General features: G+C 36.0%; 2 protein-coding genes across 2 annotated transcripts; one reads left to right on the plus strand and one right to left on the minus strand.

Annotated features, from left to right (window-relative positions):
• The first annotated feature begins 1,094 nt into the window (after nucleotides 1-1,094).
• On the plus strand, nucleotides 1,095-9,968 carry LOC141762852 (uncharacterized). Its single transcript, XM_074626951.1, has 8 exons — nucleotides 1,095-1,116; nucleotides 1,431-1,496; nucleotides 4,397-4,489; nucleotides 4,574-4,596; nucleotides 4,678-4,831; nucleotides 6,398-6,534; nucleotides 6,709-6,809; nucleotides 7,815-9,968. Exons 1-8 carry the CDS (start codon nucleotides 1,095-1,097, stop codon nucleotides 7,960-7,962), a joined length of 744 nt encoding a protein of 247 aa, XP_074483052.1. The 3' UTR covers nucleotides 7,963-9,968.
• Nucleotides 9,969-10,152: 184 nt separating this feature from the next.
• LOC141764908 (C-type lectin domain family 4 member E-like) lies at nucleotides 10,153-14,418 on the minus strand. Its single transcript, XM_074630592.1, has 6 exons — nucleotides 14,237-14,418; nucleotides 13,393-13,479; nucleotides 12,959-13,195; nucleotides 11,773-11,936; nucleotides 11,580-11,689; nucleotides 10,153-11,064 (listed from the first exon to the last, which is right to left on the minus strand). The coding sequence occupies exons 1-6, from the start codon at nucleotides 14,316-14,318 to the stop codon at nucleotides 10,908-10,910; spliced, it is 837 nt and encodes a 278-aa protein (XP_074486693.1). The 5' UTR covers nucleotides 14,319-14,418; the 3' UTR covers nucleotides 10,153-10,907.
• Nucleotides 14,419-17,307: the final 2,889 nt, after the last annotated feature.

Consider the following 17,307-nt stretch of genomic DNA (forward strand, 5'->3'; position numbering starts at 1 on the left):
CTGTCCCACAGCATTTTAGCATTTATATCACCATAAGGTACGGTACAGGCAAGAGGGAAGTAATTTAATCCCTTGGGTTTTAAAAAGGGAAGAAAATAGAGGAAATCACCTGGGTCATGACGCAGGATTACCTAATGACTCGAATAATTGCAGTACACTTGAGAGGGGTGACAATACAAAGCATTAAGCCACTATAATGTCCCATTATTTATCTCTTCTTTGTTCAACTATTACAGTGTTTCTCATTCGCTTTGGCTCAATTCCCGAAAGAGAATTATTTTTTTTCAAAACAATAAGCTCAAACAAGCTCTGAATAATTAGTTTGTTGTTCACAACTGATTAGAACTATAACTTTTTGCACACATGCGCTAGTTTGGCACATGTGTGCAAAAAAGTAATTGTCTACAATATGCACAAAAAACACTTGCACACGTCTTGCTGATCAAAACTGACGAGTTGACTCAGTGAAACTGTCGTCCTCTTCACAACTTCTAAACATTCTTTCATCGCTTGAGCCATCACATGCAAAATGATCCATTCAATTATCAAAATCTGTCACACATACATGTATATTCCATAAATATCTATGACATGGTGTTTTGAACAGTGAGGAGGAACAAGTAGTTGTTTTTTACGGAACTACCGTTTTCATTGTTACAGGGTTTTTACGTCATGTTGTGGCAAATTTTCTGTTCATTGTATATGACTTTACATGAGTGATCGAAGGTGAATTTTCTTTTTACAGTAGCCTACATGTAAAACATTGCTACACAAATACAGTTACTGTAAACAAACATGTATATATCCTGTAAACTTTAATCTACCGTTGAAATGGGAATCTAAACAGCTCAGTGTGAGAAACAACAGCATTCAGCTCAACAAAACTGACATTCTGGTATCGTACAGTATAAGCAGTCTGTGTCAACAAAAGAAAATAGAACAAAACAGATTGTTTTGTATATTTGTATATAGGAAACATTTCCAGGGTTGACTGCCATAGTGAAAAAACGTCTAAACATTTTGACCAATACGGCTCATACGATGATCACACTATCTATCTATTTATCTATCTAGTGATGTTTCAGATTTCCATCATGCACCTGGGAGGCCAAACAGGTAAAAGTGGTCAGCTAAAATAATTCATCCCACCAGAACCTCAGTTTCCTGTTACAGTGAAGCAGAGTATTCACATGTGTGAATACTGAGCTGCCACCTGTATTACTATGTTTGTTGCTTCTTGTGAGTGCAGTCCAGAACAACAGTCTGTCATTTCAGTAGCACACTTTGACTATCAAGACATTGAGGACCAAACTGTGCAGTCACTACAGCCGCACGTCATCATGGATCACCTGATGGATATCTATGTCAATGAGGAGATACCATCTCCTAATGGTAATCCTGGCAAAGGGAAGAGTTTTGTAAAAGTTCAGAAAGTATTTATGAAGATGTGTTGATCCACACGCTAGAGCCAAACAGAACTGGACCTGCACTCTCAGGTAAGGAACACATCCAAACTGCTCAGGTGTACACATACTATAATAGGATGTTGACTGCAGGTTCATGCAAATATGTGAACAATCTTTACACACAGGAAAACACACTATATATATATATATATATATATATATATATATATATATATATATATAAAAATAAATAAATGAATAAAATAAAATAATAATACAAATTATAATATAAATATAATAAATCATATATATATATAATTTATTATATTTATATTATTATTTTTTATTATTTTATATTATATATATATAAATAAATAAATAAATGAATAAATAAATGAATAAAATAAAATAATAATACAAATTATAATATAAATATAATAAATCATATATATATAATTTATTATATTTATATTATAATTTATATTATAATTTTGTATTGTTTTATTTTATTTATTTATTTACAGTAAAACAAAGACTAATATCAGGAACTGTCAGGTTCCTGATCATTCAAAACAGGTTTGCTGTCATTGATGGTCGTAGCTTTGTACTAATACAGTTTTTCTCATTCGCTTTGGCTCAATTCTCGAATGAGAATTATTTTTATATTTATTTATTTATTATTTTTTTCAGAACAATAAGCTCAAATCTCTGAACAATTAGTTTGTTGTTCATAACAGATTTGAATTTCTCATTTATTCAAGCAAATTGCACATGTTTTGGTACAATATATCAATATATGTATATGAATGTATAATATATACACAATATAATACGTATAATATACTGTGTGTACTGTATGTACAATATTGTCAATGCAGAGCATAAATAGAGAAAAACGAGAATCCATTTTGACATTCTCACGTCCCTCTTTTTAGTCTTCAGCCACGCCATGAAGCTCATAATGCAGATCTTTTTCTGCAGTTAACCTTTTGACATGTCAGAGCAGGTGTAAAAGCTCAGGTGGAACTAATAATGGTGGCTCAGTTTCATTACGGCATCCTCCAGTAAGAGAGTATATGCACAAAACCAGGACCTCCCCTAAGTGGAATTCAGCGATCATTAATGTTACAGTTTCTCCTCAATTACTTTGGCTCACTTTTCAAAACAGTCTTAACTTTCTCTAAACTGTGAGTGCAATTGTCACGACTGTTTGATGAGACATCATAACTCTGTTGCATGTTTGCAAAAGGTAGTAACTCACCCGAAACATTTCGTTCATGCTTCAAAAACCTAGTTATTTTATCAGTAAATTGGCCACCAAAATGAAAAGCTGTTTTGACATCATATGAGCCGTACTGGTCAAACTGTTTAGATGTTTTTTCCACTATGGCAGTAAATGTTTCATATATATTAATCTCTGTTTTGTTCTATTTTTTTTGTTGACACTGATTGCTTATACTGTATGATACCAGAATGTCAGTTTGTTGAGCTGAATGCTGTTGTGTTTTGCACTGAGCTGCTTAGATTTCCATTTCAACAGTGTAGGTCAAAGTTTACAGGGAAAGTCAATACTATAGGCTACAATACTGTAAACACAGAAACAGGATATGCACATGTGTGTTTACAGTAACTATTTGTGTAGCAATGTTTTACATGTAGGCTACTGTAAAAAGAAAATTCACCTTTGATCATTCATGTTAAGTCATATACAATGAACAGAAAATTTGCAACACCATGTCATCGATATTTATGGAATATGCATGTATGTGTGACAGATTTTGATAAGTGAATGGATCATTTTGCATGTGATGGCTCAAGTGATGAAAGAATGTTTAGAAGTTGTGAAGAGGACGACAGTTTCACTGAGTCAACTCGTCAGTTGCATATTGTAGACAATTACTTTTTGCACACATGTGTCAAAACTAGCTCAATTTGCTTGAATGAATGAGAAGTTCTAATAAGTTGTGAACAACAAACTAATTGTTCAGAGATTTGAGCTTATTGTTTTGAAAAAAAAATATTCTCACTTGAGAATTGAGCCAAAGCGAATGAGAAAAACTAATAGTTGAACAAAGAAGAGATAAATAACGGGGCGTTATGGTGGCTTAATGCTTTGTATTGTCACCTCTTCCAAGTTTACTGCAATTATCCGAGTCATTAAGTGATCCTGTGTCAGTGATTTCCTCTTTTGTTTTCCCTTTATTAAAACGTATGTGGTCAAGGGATATAATTACTTCCCTGTTCCCTACTTTATACCGTACCTTATGCTGCCATGAATGCTAAAATGCAGAACAGAGTAGGTTACACCTGAGTTGAATTAGGTGAAGTGAAGAAAACAGCATGTCTGAGGATATCTATACCAAACCAGACCTCACCAAAAAAGGTAGATTTCAGGCAGCTGTGAAGGAGGACAGAAGCACAGACGCCTGCAAAGATGTCGACGATGCGAGGATTTATGACAACTACTGGGCAGAGGAGAGTCCGCCACAGGACCAATCACAGGACAAATCACAGGACAACACCACTGAGGACCAACAGAAAAGTATCTACCTGTCTGTCTGTCTCATATGTCCTACATACAGATGTAAGGCAGTAGCCTAATACACGTGGGTTACACATACATAGGATAGTATATTTGCTGTATAAGATTGAATAGATGAGACATAAAAAACAACAGGACCAGGTCCTATTTTGACATTCTCACATCATCTTTTTTAGTCTTCAGCCATGCCATTAAGCTCATAATGCAGACCTGTTTCCACAGTTAACCTTTTGACATGTCAGAGCAGGTGGAAAAGCTCAGGTGGAAAACTAATAACGTTAATGGTGGCTCACTTCCATTACTGCATCCTCCAGTAAGAGAGTATACGCAAAATACCAGGACCTCCCCTAAGTGGAATTCAGCGATCATTAATCATTAATACACCTGTGCTTTTTCATTGAGGAACAAACACATGACGAATACTGACTTCCACCTTCAGGTGTTGAAGATGTGAAGAAGATTTCCAGCAGAGCTGCTGCAGTGTGTCTGGGTCTGCTGTGTCTTCTCCTCCTGATTGGACTCATAACTTTGGTTCCCCTATGTGAGTACTCTGTTAGCATGTTGATGAAGCCCTAAGATGATAATACCGGTTGACAGTGTTTCTTTATTTGTGTGTGAAATACAGTCACCAAAGGCAACTCTGAGATGGTCCAGTTACACCACAGCTACACCAACCTGACTAAAGAGAGAGACCAGTTACAGACCAGTTACAACAACCTGACTAAAGAGAGAGACCAGTTACAGACCAGTTACAACAACCTGACTAAAGAGAGAGACCAGTTACAGACCAGTTACAACAACCAGACTAAAGAAAGAGACCAGCTCCAAAAAAGAGTTGAAGACATGGCCAAAGAGAGAAATGATCTTCAGAGAGAGCTTCAAGGTAATTATTTATTTCTGGCAGGCCTAATTTAATAACTTAATCCTCTCTTCATCACTCTTCTTCATGATTAGCTTAAGCAACTCGACTGTCAACAGTTTGGTCAGAGATTCAGGTGTGTAGCTAGCGGCAGCCTCGAGCTGCTGATAAGAGCTACCTAAACTGACAGAAACCATCTTTGGGAAAAAAGTATTTGAAGTGTACTTTGACCATTTAGCCAGCCACCAGGGGGCGATCCAGATGTTTTAGCTTCACATCCTTATAGTCTATGGCAGAGATAAGCAGTGGGCTACAGAGGTCTGGTGACCTCACTTCTTCTTAACACCACACAGCCAGATTTTTTTTTTCATTTTCAAACTTGTAGTCTTTAGACCATAGACATGTATTAGTAGTCACTGTGACGTCATCCATTGTTTGTGGACGGCCGTTTTGAAGCCTCGAGTTTGACATTTTGGCTGTCGCTATCTTGGTTTTTGGCCGTTGCCATCTTGGTTTTTTGCAACCAGAAGTGACACGAGAGGGTGGAGCTAAGCACAACTGGACGCTGAATAAGACATTTTTTAGGCAGCCAAAGTGTTATAATTAACTTTCATGAACACACTGTGAAAGGGTTAAATTTGTAAGACGAAAACACGAACAACTCCCAGACCGGACAACGTGATAGCAACTTGTCAGTCACAAGGTAGCCACGCCCTAGACTAGAGCATCCCCTGCTTTATGGTCTATTTGACTCTAAATGAAACCCTTGTCCATAATCCTCTAAAAACAAACCACCATAACTATCAACCCTTTATCCAACACTCTTTTAAACATCATCTATCTATCTATTTATATTTATTTATTTTTTAATCTTGCCTTAATTTGATTTGCACCCTGACTGCCAGCCACCCCCCACCCCCTCTCAAGCACACACACTGTACATAGTCACATATACACACTTTGATATTGATTTTTGCCCAGTTCTGTTTTTTTTAATTTATTAATTTATTTATATTTTATTTTATTTATTTTATTTATTTTATTTATTTTATTTATTTTATTTATTTTATTTATTTTATTTATTTTATTTATTCTATTTATTTATTTAATTTATTTTTAATTTATTCATTTATTTATTTTATCCAGTTTTATTTAATTTTGTTATTATTCATATTTCATTTTAGTTTATTTGTTATAAACCCCCCCCCCCACCCAATAAATACAATAAAACTACTCAACTGGCCAGGTATTGGACATGCTGGGCTCCTCCTCTATCTCCTCTCTCCTCCCTCCATCGAAGACTGCTTATGGATAGAAAAGGGCAAACGCCCTGAGCTATCTACCAGGCTCAAGACCTACCACTACTGACTCTAAATGGGACCATAATTTACTAAATGAACGTCGTGCTGTATTGAAGAAGATTTGAAACTAGCGATTGAAACCATAAACTTATGTTTACAATGTTTACTGAGGTAATAAATCAAGTGAGAGAAGTAGGTATAGGTAAATTAATGGTATAGATTTTTGTCCAAACTTCCTTTCTTAATTACCAAAATATTAAGGTTTATTTTTTTTTCCAATTTGAAACAGATATCAAACAAGGATGGGTGTACTTCAACGGTAGTGTCTATTACATTTCTTCACTGAGGAAGACCTGGCAAGAAAGCAGAGATGACTGTGTGCAAAGAGGTGCAGACCTGGTGATCATCAACACTGTAGAAGAGCAGGTATGTGTCGTATGTTTGTGTGTGTATGTTTGTGTGTGTGTGTGTGAATCTGTGTTTGAGAGATATAGTGGGAGAAAGTGCGAAAAAAACGGAATTAATGCAATGCCACAGAAGTGGATGACAGCATGTATATATTGTAGTTGTGTTGATGTTTCTTTTCTCTCCATCAACAAGGAATTCATAAGACGTTTCCAAAAGCCATTGTGGATTGGACTCACTGATCAAGAGACGGAGGGGAGATGGAAATGGGTGGATGGGACTCTGCTGACCATAAGGTTCACACATTACTTAAGTATTACTAACTATATATATATATTTATATATATATATATATAAATATATATATATATATATGTAAAATATTAAAATTAAATATATAGTAAAATGTTAGGTAACATTTCGTTTTACAGGTCAGCAAATTTCATGGTAACTCGGCATTATCAAGTAACCTATTTGAAATTTCTTTGGAATTACTGCCTATTTACCCCAATATTTACCGAAAGATTTATCAAAAATTACTTTAATATAAACATGATTTAATAATTATATGCTGAAATAGCATATAATTGTTAAAATGGGGCCTTTTAGGCTTGAGAAGCGGCTGCTCTTCATCGGAGGTGGAAAACCAAAACTAATAGAAGACACTTCTGATCAGACACAAATCTCACCATTGTGTGACTTATTGTCTCCACAAATATAACCTGGTAGCTGATGTCATGATTCAGGGAGGTTTTAAGAAATTTCTAATAAGTTATTTGCTAATTATTATCTATTTATCAGCAGACATGGAAATAAAACATATCAATTAACTTTGTATTCTTTTCCTATTTAATTATTAAGTAATGCTTATAATGTTGAGGTAAATATTGGGGTAATTTGGCAATAATTCAAAATAAATTTTAAATAGGTTACTTGCTAATTATCACCTAATTACCATGACGTTTGCGGACCTGTTACCAAATGTTATTAACCCCCCAACCTCTCTGCACATAACAACAACATTTTGGGACCCCCTTGAAAACAAGATGAAGCATCTCAAAGGGTTAATGATACAGACCGTAAGACTTCTAGCTTCTCTCAGTCAAATTACACACCTGACTGGACCTTAGATTATTAATAGATGTTGACAACTCTATCTCCATCAAACACATTAAAACACTGTTTCCAAGGAAACATTATGATTTTGAGTTGACGTTGGGTTGAAATTGAATTTGCTGTCTATGAAATGCTTCTTGGTGTGTGAGTTATTTAAAAAAAAAAAGGTAATTTTTTTGTTTCAGCTTCTGGGCCTATCCAGAGCCAAATGGAAATGATTGGAGTGATGAAGACTGCGCAGAAATAACCGACCATAATTCGATATACAACTGGAATGATGACCAGTGTTACCGTATAAATTTCTGGGTATGTGAGAAGACATCATCTCTATAACTCAGCATCCAAACCCACAAGACACATATAAAAATAATGGTAACACTTCATTTTACAGGTCCGCAAACTTCATGGTAATTAGGTGATAATTAGCAAGTAACTCATTTGAAATTTCTTTGGAATTACTGCCAAATTACCCCAATATTTACCTCAAAATCGATCGAAAATGACTTTATTATAAACATTATTTAATAATTATATTCCGCTATTTCCCAATAGCTGGTAATTTATTTAATACATTTCCAGGAAAAGAATACAAAGTTAATTGATTCAAGATTCAAGATTCAAGATTCAAGATGTTTATTGTCACGCCGGTTATACAAGTACAATCGTGTGAAATACTTTTTGCTGGGAAGCTCCATTAAAAATAATAAGTTATATTACAATAGTAAAAGGAAAATGATATGCTTTATTTCCATGTCTGCTGATAAATAGATAATAATTAGCAAATAACTTATTTGAAATTTCTTAAAAACCTCCCTGAATCATGACATCAGCTACCAGGTTACATTTGTGTAGACAATAAGTCACACAATGGTGAGATTTGTGTCTGATCAGAAGTGTCTTCTATTAGTTTTGGTTTTCCACCTCCAGTGAAGAGCAGCCGCTTCTCAAGCCTAAGGGCCCTATTTGAACCATTATATGCTATTTTAGCATACAATTATTAACTAATGTTTATAATAAAGTAATTTTTTGGCAGTAATTCTAAAGAAATTTCAAATAGGTTACTTGCTAATTATCACCTCATTACCATGGAATTTGCGTACCTGTAAAATGAACCTAAAGAAGGAGATACTCTATATCGCATTCCCCAGTTTCAGCTAAAAGCCAAGACAGCACTAACATAATGCTAAGAAAGCTACTGTATAGAGAAGGTGTCTCATTCACATATATATCCAGCTTGGTTCACTTCTTTGAATGTTGAATATGATGAGTGATATGTATTATCGTTGTGTGCTCTGACCCTGAGACCTCACCGTGATCTACAAGCTTTGCTTCACTCGTCTATATATGAGCTGCTCTACACAGGATCTGACCTCATGCTCCATTAGGAGGGGGACATTTGAATGCATAGTCCATTATACCTGCAAGTTGCATCCATATTAGGGCTGTCAAAGTTAACGTGATAATAATGTGTTAATGCAAATTCGTTTTAACGCCACTAATTTCTTTAACGCATTAACGCAACTTACGATTTTTAGGTTGTAGCGGGCTCAGATTTAAAGCTAGAGTGAAGATGCTGGTATCATATGAAACTAGAAAACCTAAAGAATCCATCATACCAACCATGTCATACTGTAGCTTGTCGGGAAATTTTGGCGAGGACGGGTCCCCTTGACCTCTGACCTCAAGATATGTGAATGAAAATGGGTTCTATGGGTACCCACGAGTCTCCCCTTTACAGACATGCCCACTTTATGATAATCACATGCAGTTTGGGGGCAAGTCATAGTCAAGTCAGCACACTGACACACTGACAGCTGTTGTTGCCTGTTGGGCTGCAGTTTGCCATGTTATGATTTCAGCATATTGTTTTTTTTGCTAAATGCAGTACCTGTGAGGGTTTCTGGACAATAATTGTCATTGTTTTGTGTTGTTAATTGATTTAAAGTAATAAATATATACATACATTTGCATAAACCATGCATTTGCCCACTCCCATGTTGATAAGAGTATTAACTACTTGACAAGGTACATTTTGAACCGATAGAAAAATGTGCAATTAACTATGGACAATCGTGTGATTAATTGCAATTAAATATTTTAATTGATTGACAGCCCTAATTCATATTGAACCATTCTGCAGTTCAAAATTAACACCCGATACCAATATCTAGTACCAGTGGAGAAAGTAGCGTGCTCTTTCGAGGGTGAGGAGGTCGGGTTGGAGAAAGGGTTGTCAAACAATCCCTAAATTTATATTTTCTCATTTAAGATATTTTTGTGATTGATTGATTACATAACTGCTTTCAGATAATTTTATTTAAATTATGCCATTAATTGATCATAGCTTTGTGTCTTAGAAATGTTTTGATTTTATGTTCTATTGGAAATTTATGAGCATATGGAATTCTTTCTGCTGATTAAAATAACTACAAAATGGTTCATTTCTACATCAGTAGGGAAAATTTCACTGGGAAAAGTCAAGACTGCACAATACTGTAATACACATGAAAAGAAAAATGCACATTTGTATGTATACAGTAAATTTATTTGTGTAGCAATGTGTTACATGTACTGTAACCAGAAAATGCACCTTTAAGCTTTCATGTAAAGTCATATACAGTGAACAGAACATTTGCCACTAAATGACATCAATGCCAATAAAAACAAACAAGAAAAACAGACCTGCAGCAATGAAAAAAGCTGCGGTCAGTTCAGTAAAACACAACAAAATGTACTTCATCACAGTACGTAACACCATATCATAAATATTTATGGAATATACATGTCACATATTTTGACAATTAAAATGGATCATTTTGCATGTAATGGCTCAAACAATGACAATTTCACTGAGAATCAACTCATCACTCGTGTAAATTGTAGACAATTGTACTTACTCCTTTGCACACGTGCCAAAACTAACGCTATTTGCTTGAAATTCAAATCTGTTGTGAACAACAAACTAATTGTTCAGTGATCTGAGCTCATGGTTTTGAAAAAACAACTTCTCATTTGATAATTGAACCAAAGTGAACGAAAAAAACTTTTTAATTTGGTAGCATTTGCCAACTAACTGACACGATAACTAGCTTTTGAAGCATGAATGAAGTATTTTGGGTGAGTTACTACCTTTTGCAGAGGTGTGATGTCCCATCAAACAGTTGTGACAATTGCACTTATAGTTTAGAGAAAGTTAAGACTGTTTCGAAAAATGAGCCAAAGTAATTGAGAAAAAGCCATTTACATGTACAAACACATAATATGTTCTTGAGCTGATACTATAAACATGAACATTGATCTTTCTCACACAGCCAGCGTTGCTTGGTCGAACAGGGTATGTCATGCCAGTTGGCCAGCTCTGGGTAGAACAGATACATCGTCACACAGTCCTCTACCTTCATGGGGTTGCGATTCGGCTGGCCAGGCATCCAAGACCTAAGTGACAGTATAGAGATGGAGGTCAGAGAGATGCAGTCTAAATATTCATGTTTGATCACTGGAGTGAGAACCAATAAACCAGGTTGTTCAGAGTAATGTTATATTTCTCAGAACTGAAATGGGTGTTTTGCTAACATGTCAGGACTGACGTGTCTGTGAGTCACCTTTAGACCTTTAGTGTCTGCGTTTTCTCTCTAATCACAGTTTGAATTGGGTCTAATTATCCTCAGGTGTATTCACATTGGGTCTGTATGGAAGATATAAAATGCCTAAATTGAAATAAAGTAAAATACAAAACGCATTTGCTGTCAGACCAGATCTCCTTGAAAAAAAATTGGTCTGTTTCAGATCTGGTCCAAAATTTCAAACCTGTGAAACATTTATTACTGAGATACCGAGATCTTAATTGGATCAACCTGCCTTTGCAAATTTCCCCACTGTGGGACAAATAGAGGAATATCTTATCTTATCTTATCTAGCAGAAAAATACAGGGTTACTCTAAAGGCCTTACGATTTGGTCAGCGCAGATCCGTCCACCCATTTCCACCGAGTGCTCCCAGTTGGGACATGCAGACCAATCCAGTACGCGGGAACATTTCCATTCAGGCGGTACAAGCTCTTCTGTTGATTGAGACCGTAGAAAATGTAACTATGACTTTAACATCAAGAATGGCAAACGCACATACAATCAGAGCCAGATTTACCTGTTCCTCTTCGCTGTTGATCACCACCAGGTCAGCATCTTTACTCAGACAGTATATCCTGCTGTCCATCCATGTCTTCTTCTCAGTGGAGAGGAAGTAGCATCTGCAGTTAATCAACCTCCAACCTGCAGGACACTGCTGAGAGGAACTACAACCACTCAGCTCTGGAGGAGGAAACAAACGACACATCATGAATTAGACTCTGAGGCATTTAATGGGCAGCTATAACTACAAATAGATCTCCAACTTTGACAATGAATTTAATTTAAAGACAATAAATATACATATTCTATTGTATATCTGTGACCATAAAACACTAATTGTAATTAGTACCTACAGTATATAACAGACTACAACTGCTACTCTGCAGTCATCAATTGCAAACACATATTCATGTCTAAAATGAAAACTATAATTATAACTAAAAAACTAGTGCAGATCTCCACCAGGTGTGTCTGCAATGACAACAGCTGTAATGTTTGATTGACTGAATACAACCCACAACTGGCTAACCCCTCATCTAGACTGCAAGTGTATCAGATGTGTTTTTCACTCACACGTCTCATACAACAGATACACTCTCATTTTAATCTATGGGATGTTTACAACGGCTCTCAGGGGCGTGACTCAGCTCCGTCTCACTGGCATAACGGCGACTTGAAGCGTTTATTCAAGTCAATTTTTTTGACAATATGAGTGTAAACATGACATTGATGCGCAATAAAAAGGCATGGCATAACTGTTTCTCTGGCTGCAGAGCAGCCGTGTGTGTAGTTCTGTTAGCTATTAGTGGCCCTGATGCTCTCAGCTGTGTGTGTACTGGTACTGTCAACTGTCAGTTTAGTATGCGAGATTAGCTGTGGACAGACATAAATCCCCTGACTGTGGTGACTCCTGGTGCCAGTATCAGAAAAGATACTGCAATGCAACAACTGTTCCTGATGTGCAGCTAACGCCAATACAGTTAAAGTTTTCATATTTGCTGTTCTAAATGGCATGTGCTATTTAGAAAATAAAAAACTTTACTAAACAAGAGCTGCTGCTTTTGAACTTTCCCAGCAGCAACAAAGGTTTCTTCAAGAAGCGTTGGTATTCGACTGAAAGAGTGATGAAGAATGAGTTGAGGAGGAAGAGGAAGACATGAAGAGAAACTAAAGTTGAGGTCAGAAGACTGATTTGTTCTCACCCCTCAGCTTCAGCCTGACCCTCTCCTCCTCCAAGTTCTTTATCTTGTTGGTGAGTTCAGTGATTCTGTTTTCAAGCCGGCTGTTGTCTCTGGTCAAGGCGTTGATTCTGTCTTGAGATCTGTTGTACTCGCCAGACTTCTTTTTCTCACAATAATTTTCCTCCTCCTTCACCTGGTTTTGGTCGCGGAAATCAGTCGCGTTGCAATTCGAGTAGGTTGAGTCCTTGCTTGAGTACACTGATATATAAAAAATAAGTTACATTTAAAATATATTTTTTAATTAAATTTAAATTAAAAATATTTTTCAGTTTTTTTTTGACAGCAACATGTACAATTACACCACTCAGCGTGTGTATTTGCAATATTGTGGTGCTGTGATGGCAACACTGTCTTAGCACATTTTAAGTTGCACAATAACAAGAAACCATACTCACATGTAAGGCGTAGAGAAATATTGAGAATGGCTTGTATGATAAACAGCACGCCAAAGCCGAGAAAAAGCAGGTGACAGAGTCTTCTCTCTGCAAAATCAACACACATACAAACAATAAGAAAAAGTCTATATAACCATGGTAGCAGCCGTGTGAGGCTGCTGTGTATTGTTGACGTATCATAAATCATTCTTAGGCTCTGTAGCATTTTAAACTTTTAGTTGATAAAATTCATCAAGTAACCAAACTAACCAACAATCATTAGCATGCTAATGGTTGCCATAATGGATTTACATTTTATTACAACTTGGGTCTTATTTTTTAAGCTTTGGCCATCGGCACCTGTCAGTTATTACTCCCAAATAAATTGTTGACACTGCTATAATGACGATCAATTGGGCAAGAACAGACCGAATTTAGCATGACTTTGCATATTAATAATAGCATGTTACGTTAGCATTTAAAGGTCCCATGAGATGGAATCACTGCTTCCTTACTTTGATGAACATCGCAGGACTTAGAGATAAAAACAGTTTGGTTAAGGTTAAACAAAGATTGTGGTTATGGTTAGATATTGAACAGTAAACATACAAGTGAAGTCAGCATTGACTTTTTCAATATTTAACCAAGACCATAATCTTTACCTAACCTTAATCATGAGTTCCTAAACATAACCATTGTATTGCAATGGGCGGGTATTGTTGTTAACACACATTGTCAGTGAACATTTTGCAGATAAAGTAGGCTATAAATTACATTTGTAGGGTTGTGCGGCTAAAAAAACAACTTACAATTCAACCTGTGTTGTTTAACAGTACATATACAGTAAAATGAAGTGTGTTATTACCTGTTTGAGTTGTGTCCCCTCTGCGTTTCTGCTCACGTCTTGGTCGCTCATTAACATAATCTGCCATCTCTATTTGCTGCATCCTCCTGGTTGCCTTAATATTTGGTGAGTTCAGAGGAGTCTGACCAGTGAACTGTGTGCTCCCTCTTCTGGTTTGTGTCTTCCCCAAGAGTGAGCTAATATACCCATTATTACACAATTAACAGGTTTAGAAGAGGTCAAATTGAGGAAGAAACAATTATGTGGAAATACAATTTCTCACACTAAAATCTGTTTCACTTGAACAACTGAAAGCTATTTATAATTATATAATTCAAAATATTTGATAAATGCCTTTATTCATTTTAATTTTACCTTTGTAGTTATAATCTAATATACATCATTTCTCAAAATTCCCTGAAGAGTAATCTTCATGGACCTAAGGGAAGGGAAGTATGAAAGGGTATTGAAAATACTGAAATGGCCAATAGAAATGTAAACAATCCTCTTTATTATTGTTGTCCATATTTTTGTTTTATGTTTGTGTGCCAAAATAATGGTGAATCAAAATAACAGTATAGTCAGTAATAATCATATGTGTGATGGGAAGAAAAGTAATAGAAACTGTGGTTGAAAGACACCCATACTAGTTGGGAGTTATTAACTGTTGAGGATAACAAAACCGAAAAAAAAAATTCTCAGTAAAAGAAATTGAAATAAAACATGTAAAAGGAGCTAGAAAAACCTTTTTATTGTGTTGCCGTATCTTTTAGTTTCCGTGTCACAGAGGTGCAGTCAGTTTATTCCTCATACTCACCACAGGTGCTCAGCTTCCTCTTCAAATCTTCTCCCTCTTCAGTCAGGTTTTTGACAACGGCCTCAAAATCTGCCGTGTTGGCACAAGAACTGTCTGAAAGAGCAGAAAGATTCACTTTTATTAGTGTAGTTTTTTAAAACCCAAATGAGCTTTCGCTATTGTAGTGTTTTCAGTTGTGAAACAGTAAATTTCCTCATATACTCAGAACATTCATCATCATCATTCATCAATAATCATTTGTTTCAGATTTAGATCTCTAGTTTTTGGTTTTGGGGGAGAGTTGTTGTTTACTAATATTTTTTGACTGTCTCAGATCAAAAGGCATAAAAATGGGCATAGTTTCCCTTTAATTCCACTTTTAGACACTTACACACAATATGTACAGAAGGCATTCATAGTAAATTATATACAACTAATCCCTCAGGCAAGTGTATCTGTTGTTTGTTTACACAAATATTTAGAAATCTGAATGCTGATTGTGTCTGTTACTGTATACACTAGATTACAAACACCGACCAAAACATGTGAAATAGTTTAATTGTATTAAGCATGACTCAAAACTGGAAAACTCCATCCGGCTTTTGCTTGATCTGAATATTCTATATCAGCTTTCTTGTAATTATAATACTCTCCGATCATCTACCAGACCATGACTTTAAGCATTGCTGTTTTATCATTAATCCCCTGATCTATATATATTTAGAAAGCACTCATGAGATATCATTATCATAGCTGGTAATTGTGTTTAGCTTCAATCTCTGGGTTTATAATGAATATATATATAATGAATTAAAATAAAAATCACAGGAGGAACAGTGTGAAGTAAGATCACTCACAGAAAGCGAGATGCAGGGAAATGTTGACAGCTTGTAGGACACACAGGAGTCCGAAGCTCACAACAACCAGTACGAAGAGTTTTTCCTCTGAATGCAGAAAAAAAAAAACATGCACGCACGCACGCACACACACACACACACACACACACACACACACACACACACACACACACACACACACACACACACACACACACACACACACACAAGCAACATTATATATTAACATTATATATTATTATTAGGCAGAACAACCAGGCATGATATTACGTTCTTTGAACTGTTTTTATTTCACTTCTCCTCCAAACTCAAACATAAGAACAAGATACAGAGAGTATGATGCTGTCAGACAACCTTAAAGTTACTCACTCTTGGATGAAGCGTCCGGCGTCACTGATCTGTACGCTGCTTCTTCTTCTCTGGTTCTGACAATCTGAATTCGACAGCAGCACTCTTCCCACAACGTATTATCTCTCACACAATCTGTCTAACACACTCAAGACAGTTTCCTCCTGCAGTGTAGTAACACAAAGAGAAAAAAAAAAAAAAAGTACTAAGAAGGCTTTGGAAGATATTAGCATGTTTTACTCAGACTGCTGAAGCCTCATTTTAGATCCATTAGACAAACTTCAGATTATATTGTTGAAGAAGGACTGTGGATTTTGTCCCCAAACACTTAATATGAAATCACATTAGAAAAGCTTCTTTTAATGGTCAGTGTGATCAGGAGGAACCTGTTTCAATGTACATATATGGTCATGTGAGTATTGTTTGTAGACAGGACATCCTTTCAGTGTCACAAAGCAATTATATATTTTATGGTTTTTACACTTTGTCTCTGTGCTTTTTACTTTTATTAATTTATTATTTTTTAGAGATACAACATCTGAGACAATGAAAACAACATCCACATTTACAACCATTTGGTCTCTGCTGGCAGATTTCGATGCAGAAATAGGACTTCCTCAAATTGCCATTGCAGTGTAGGCTATTGTATTTGATGAGATCATAGAAGGCCAGTTGATGGCTGATATACAGTATACTCAAAAAGAACAAGTTGTTTTACACCATATCAGGAAAGCCCTGAGTCAGGTTGTTGTAACTGATCTGTAACTGGTCTCTTACTCTAATCATGTTGTTGTAACTGGTCTGTAACTGGTCTCTTTCTTTAGTCAGGTTGTTGTAACTGGTCTGTAACTGGTCTCTTTCTTCAGCTAGGTTGTTGTAACTGGTCTCTTTCTTTAGTCAAGTTGTTGTAACTGGTCTGTAACTGGTCTCTTTCTTTAGTCAGGTTGTTGTAACTGGTCTCTTTCTTAAATCAGGTTGTTGTAACTGGTCTCTTTCTTTAATCAGGTTGTTGTAACTGGTCTGTAACTGGTCTCTTTCTTCAGCTAGGTTGTGTGACAGGACCATCTCCACTTCCCGCTCAGAGTTGCTGC

Source organism: Sebastes fasciatus, chromosome 3 (genome assembly GCF_043250625.1).
Source record: "Sebastes fasciatus isolate fSebFas1 chromosome 3, fSebFas1.pri, whole genome shotgun sequence".
NCBI classification, from domain to species: Eukaryota; Metazoa; Chordata; class Actinopteri; order Perciformes; family Sebastidae; genus Sebastes; species Sebastes fasciatus.

Coding starts and splice junctions, on each gene's coding strand:
- LOC141762852 (XM_074626951.1), top strand. CDS start 1,095: ATGCACCTGGGAGGCCAAACAG. Junction 1,117..1,430: donor GCACCTGGGAGGCCAAACAG/GTAAAAGTGGTC, acceptor GTAAAAGTTCAG/AAAGTATTTATGAAGATGTG. Junction 4,597..4,677: donor CCAAAGGCAACTCTGAGATG/GTCCAGTTACAC, acceptor CTGACTAAAGAG/AGAGACCAGTTACAGACCAG.
- LOC141764908 (XM_074630592.1), bottom strand. CDS start 14,318: ATGCAGCAAATAGAGATGGCAGATTATGTTAATGAGCGACCAAGACGT. Junction 13,196..13,392: donor TATTTCTCTACGCCTTACAT/GTGAGTATGGTT, acceptor TTTATATATCAG/TGTACTCAAGCAAGGACTCA. Junction 11,690..11,772: donor TCAACAGCGAAGAGGAACAG/GTAAATCTGGCT, acceptor CTCAATCAACAG/AAGAGCTTGTACCGCCTGAA.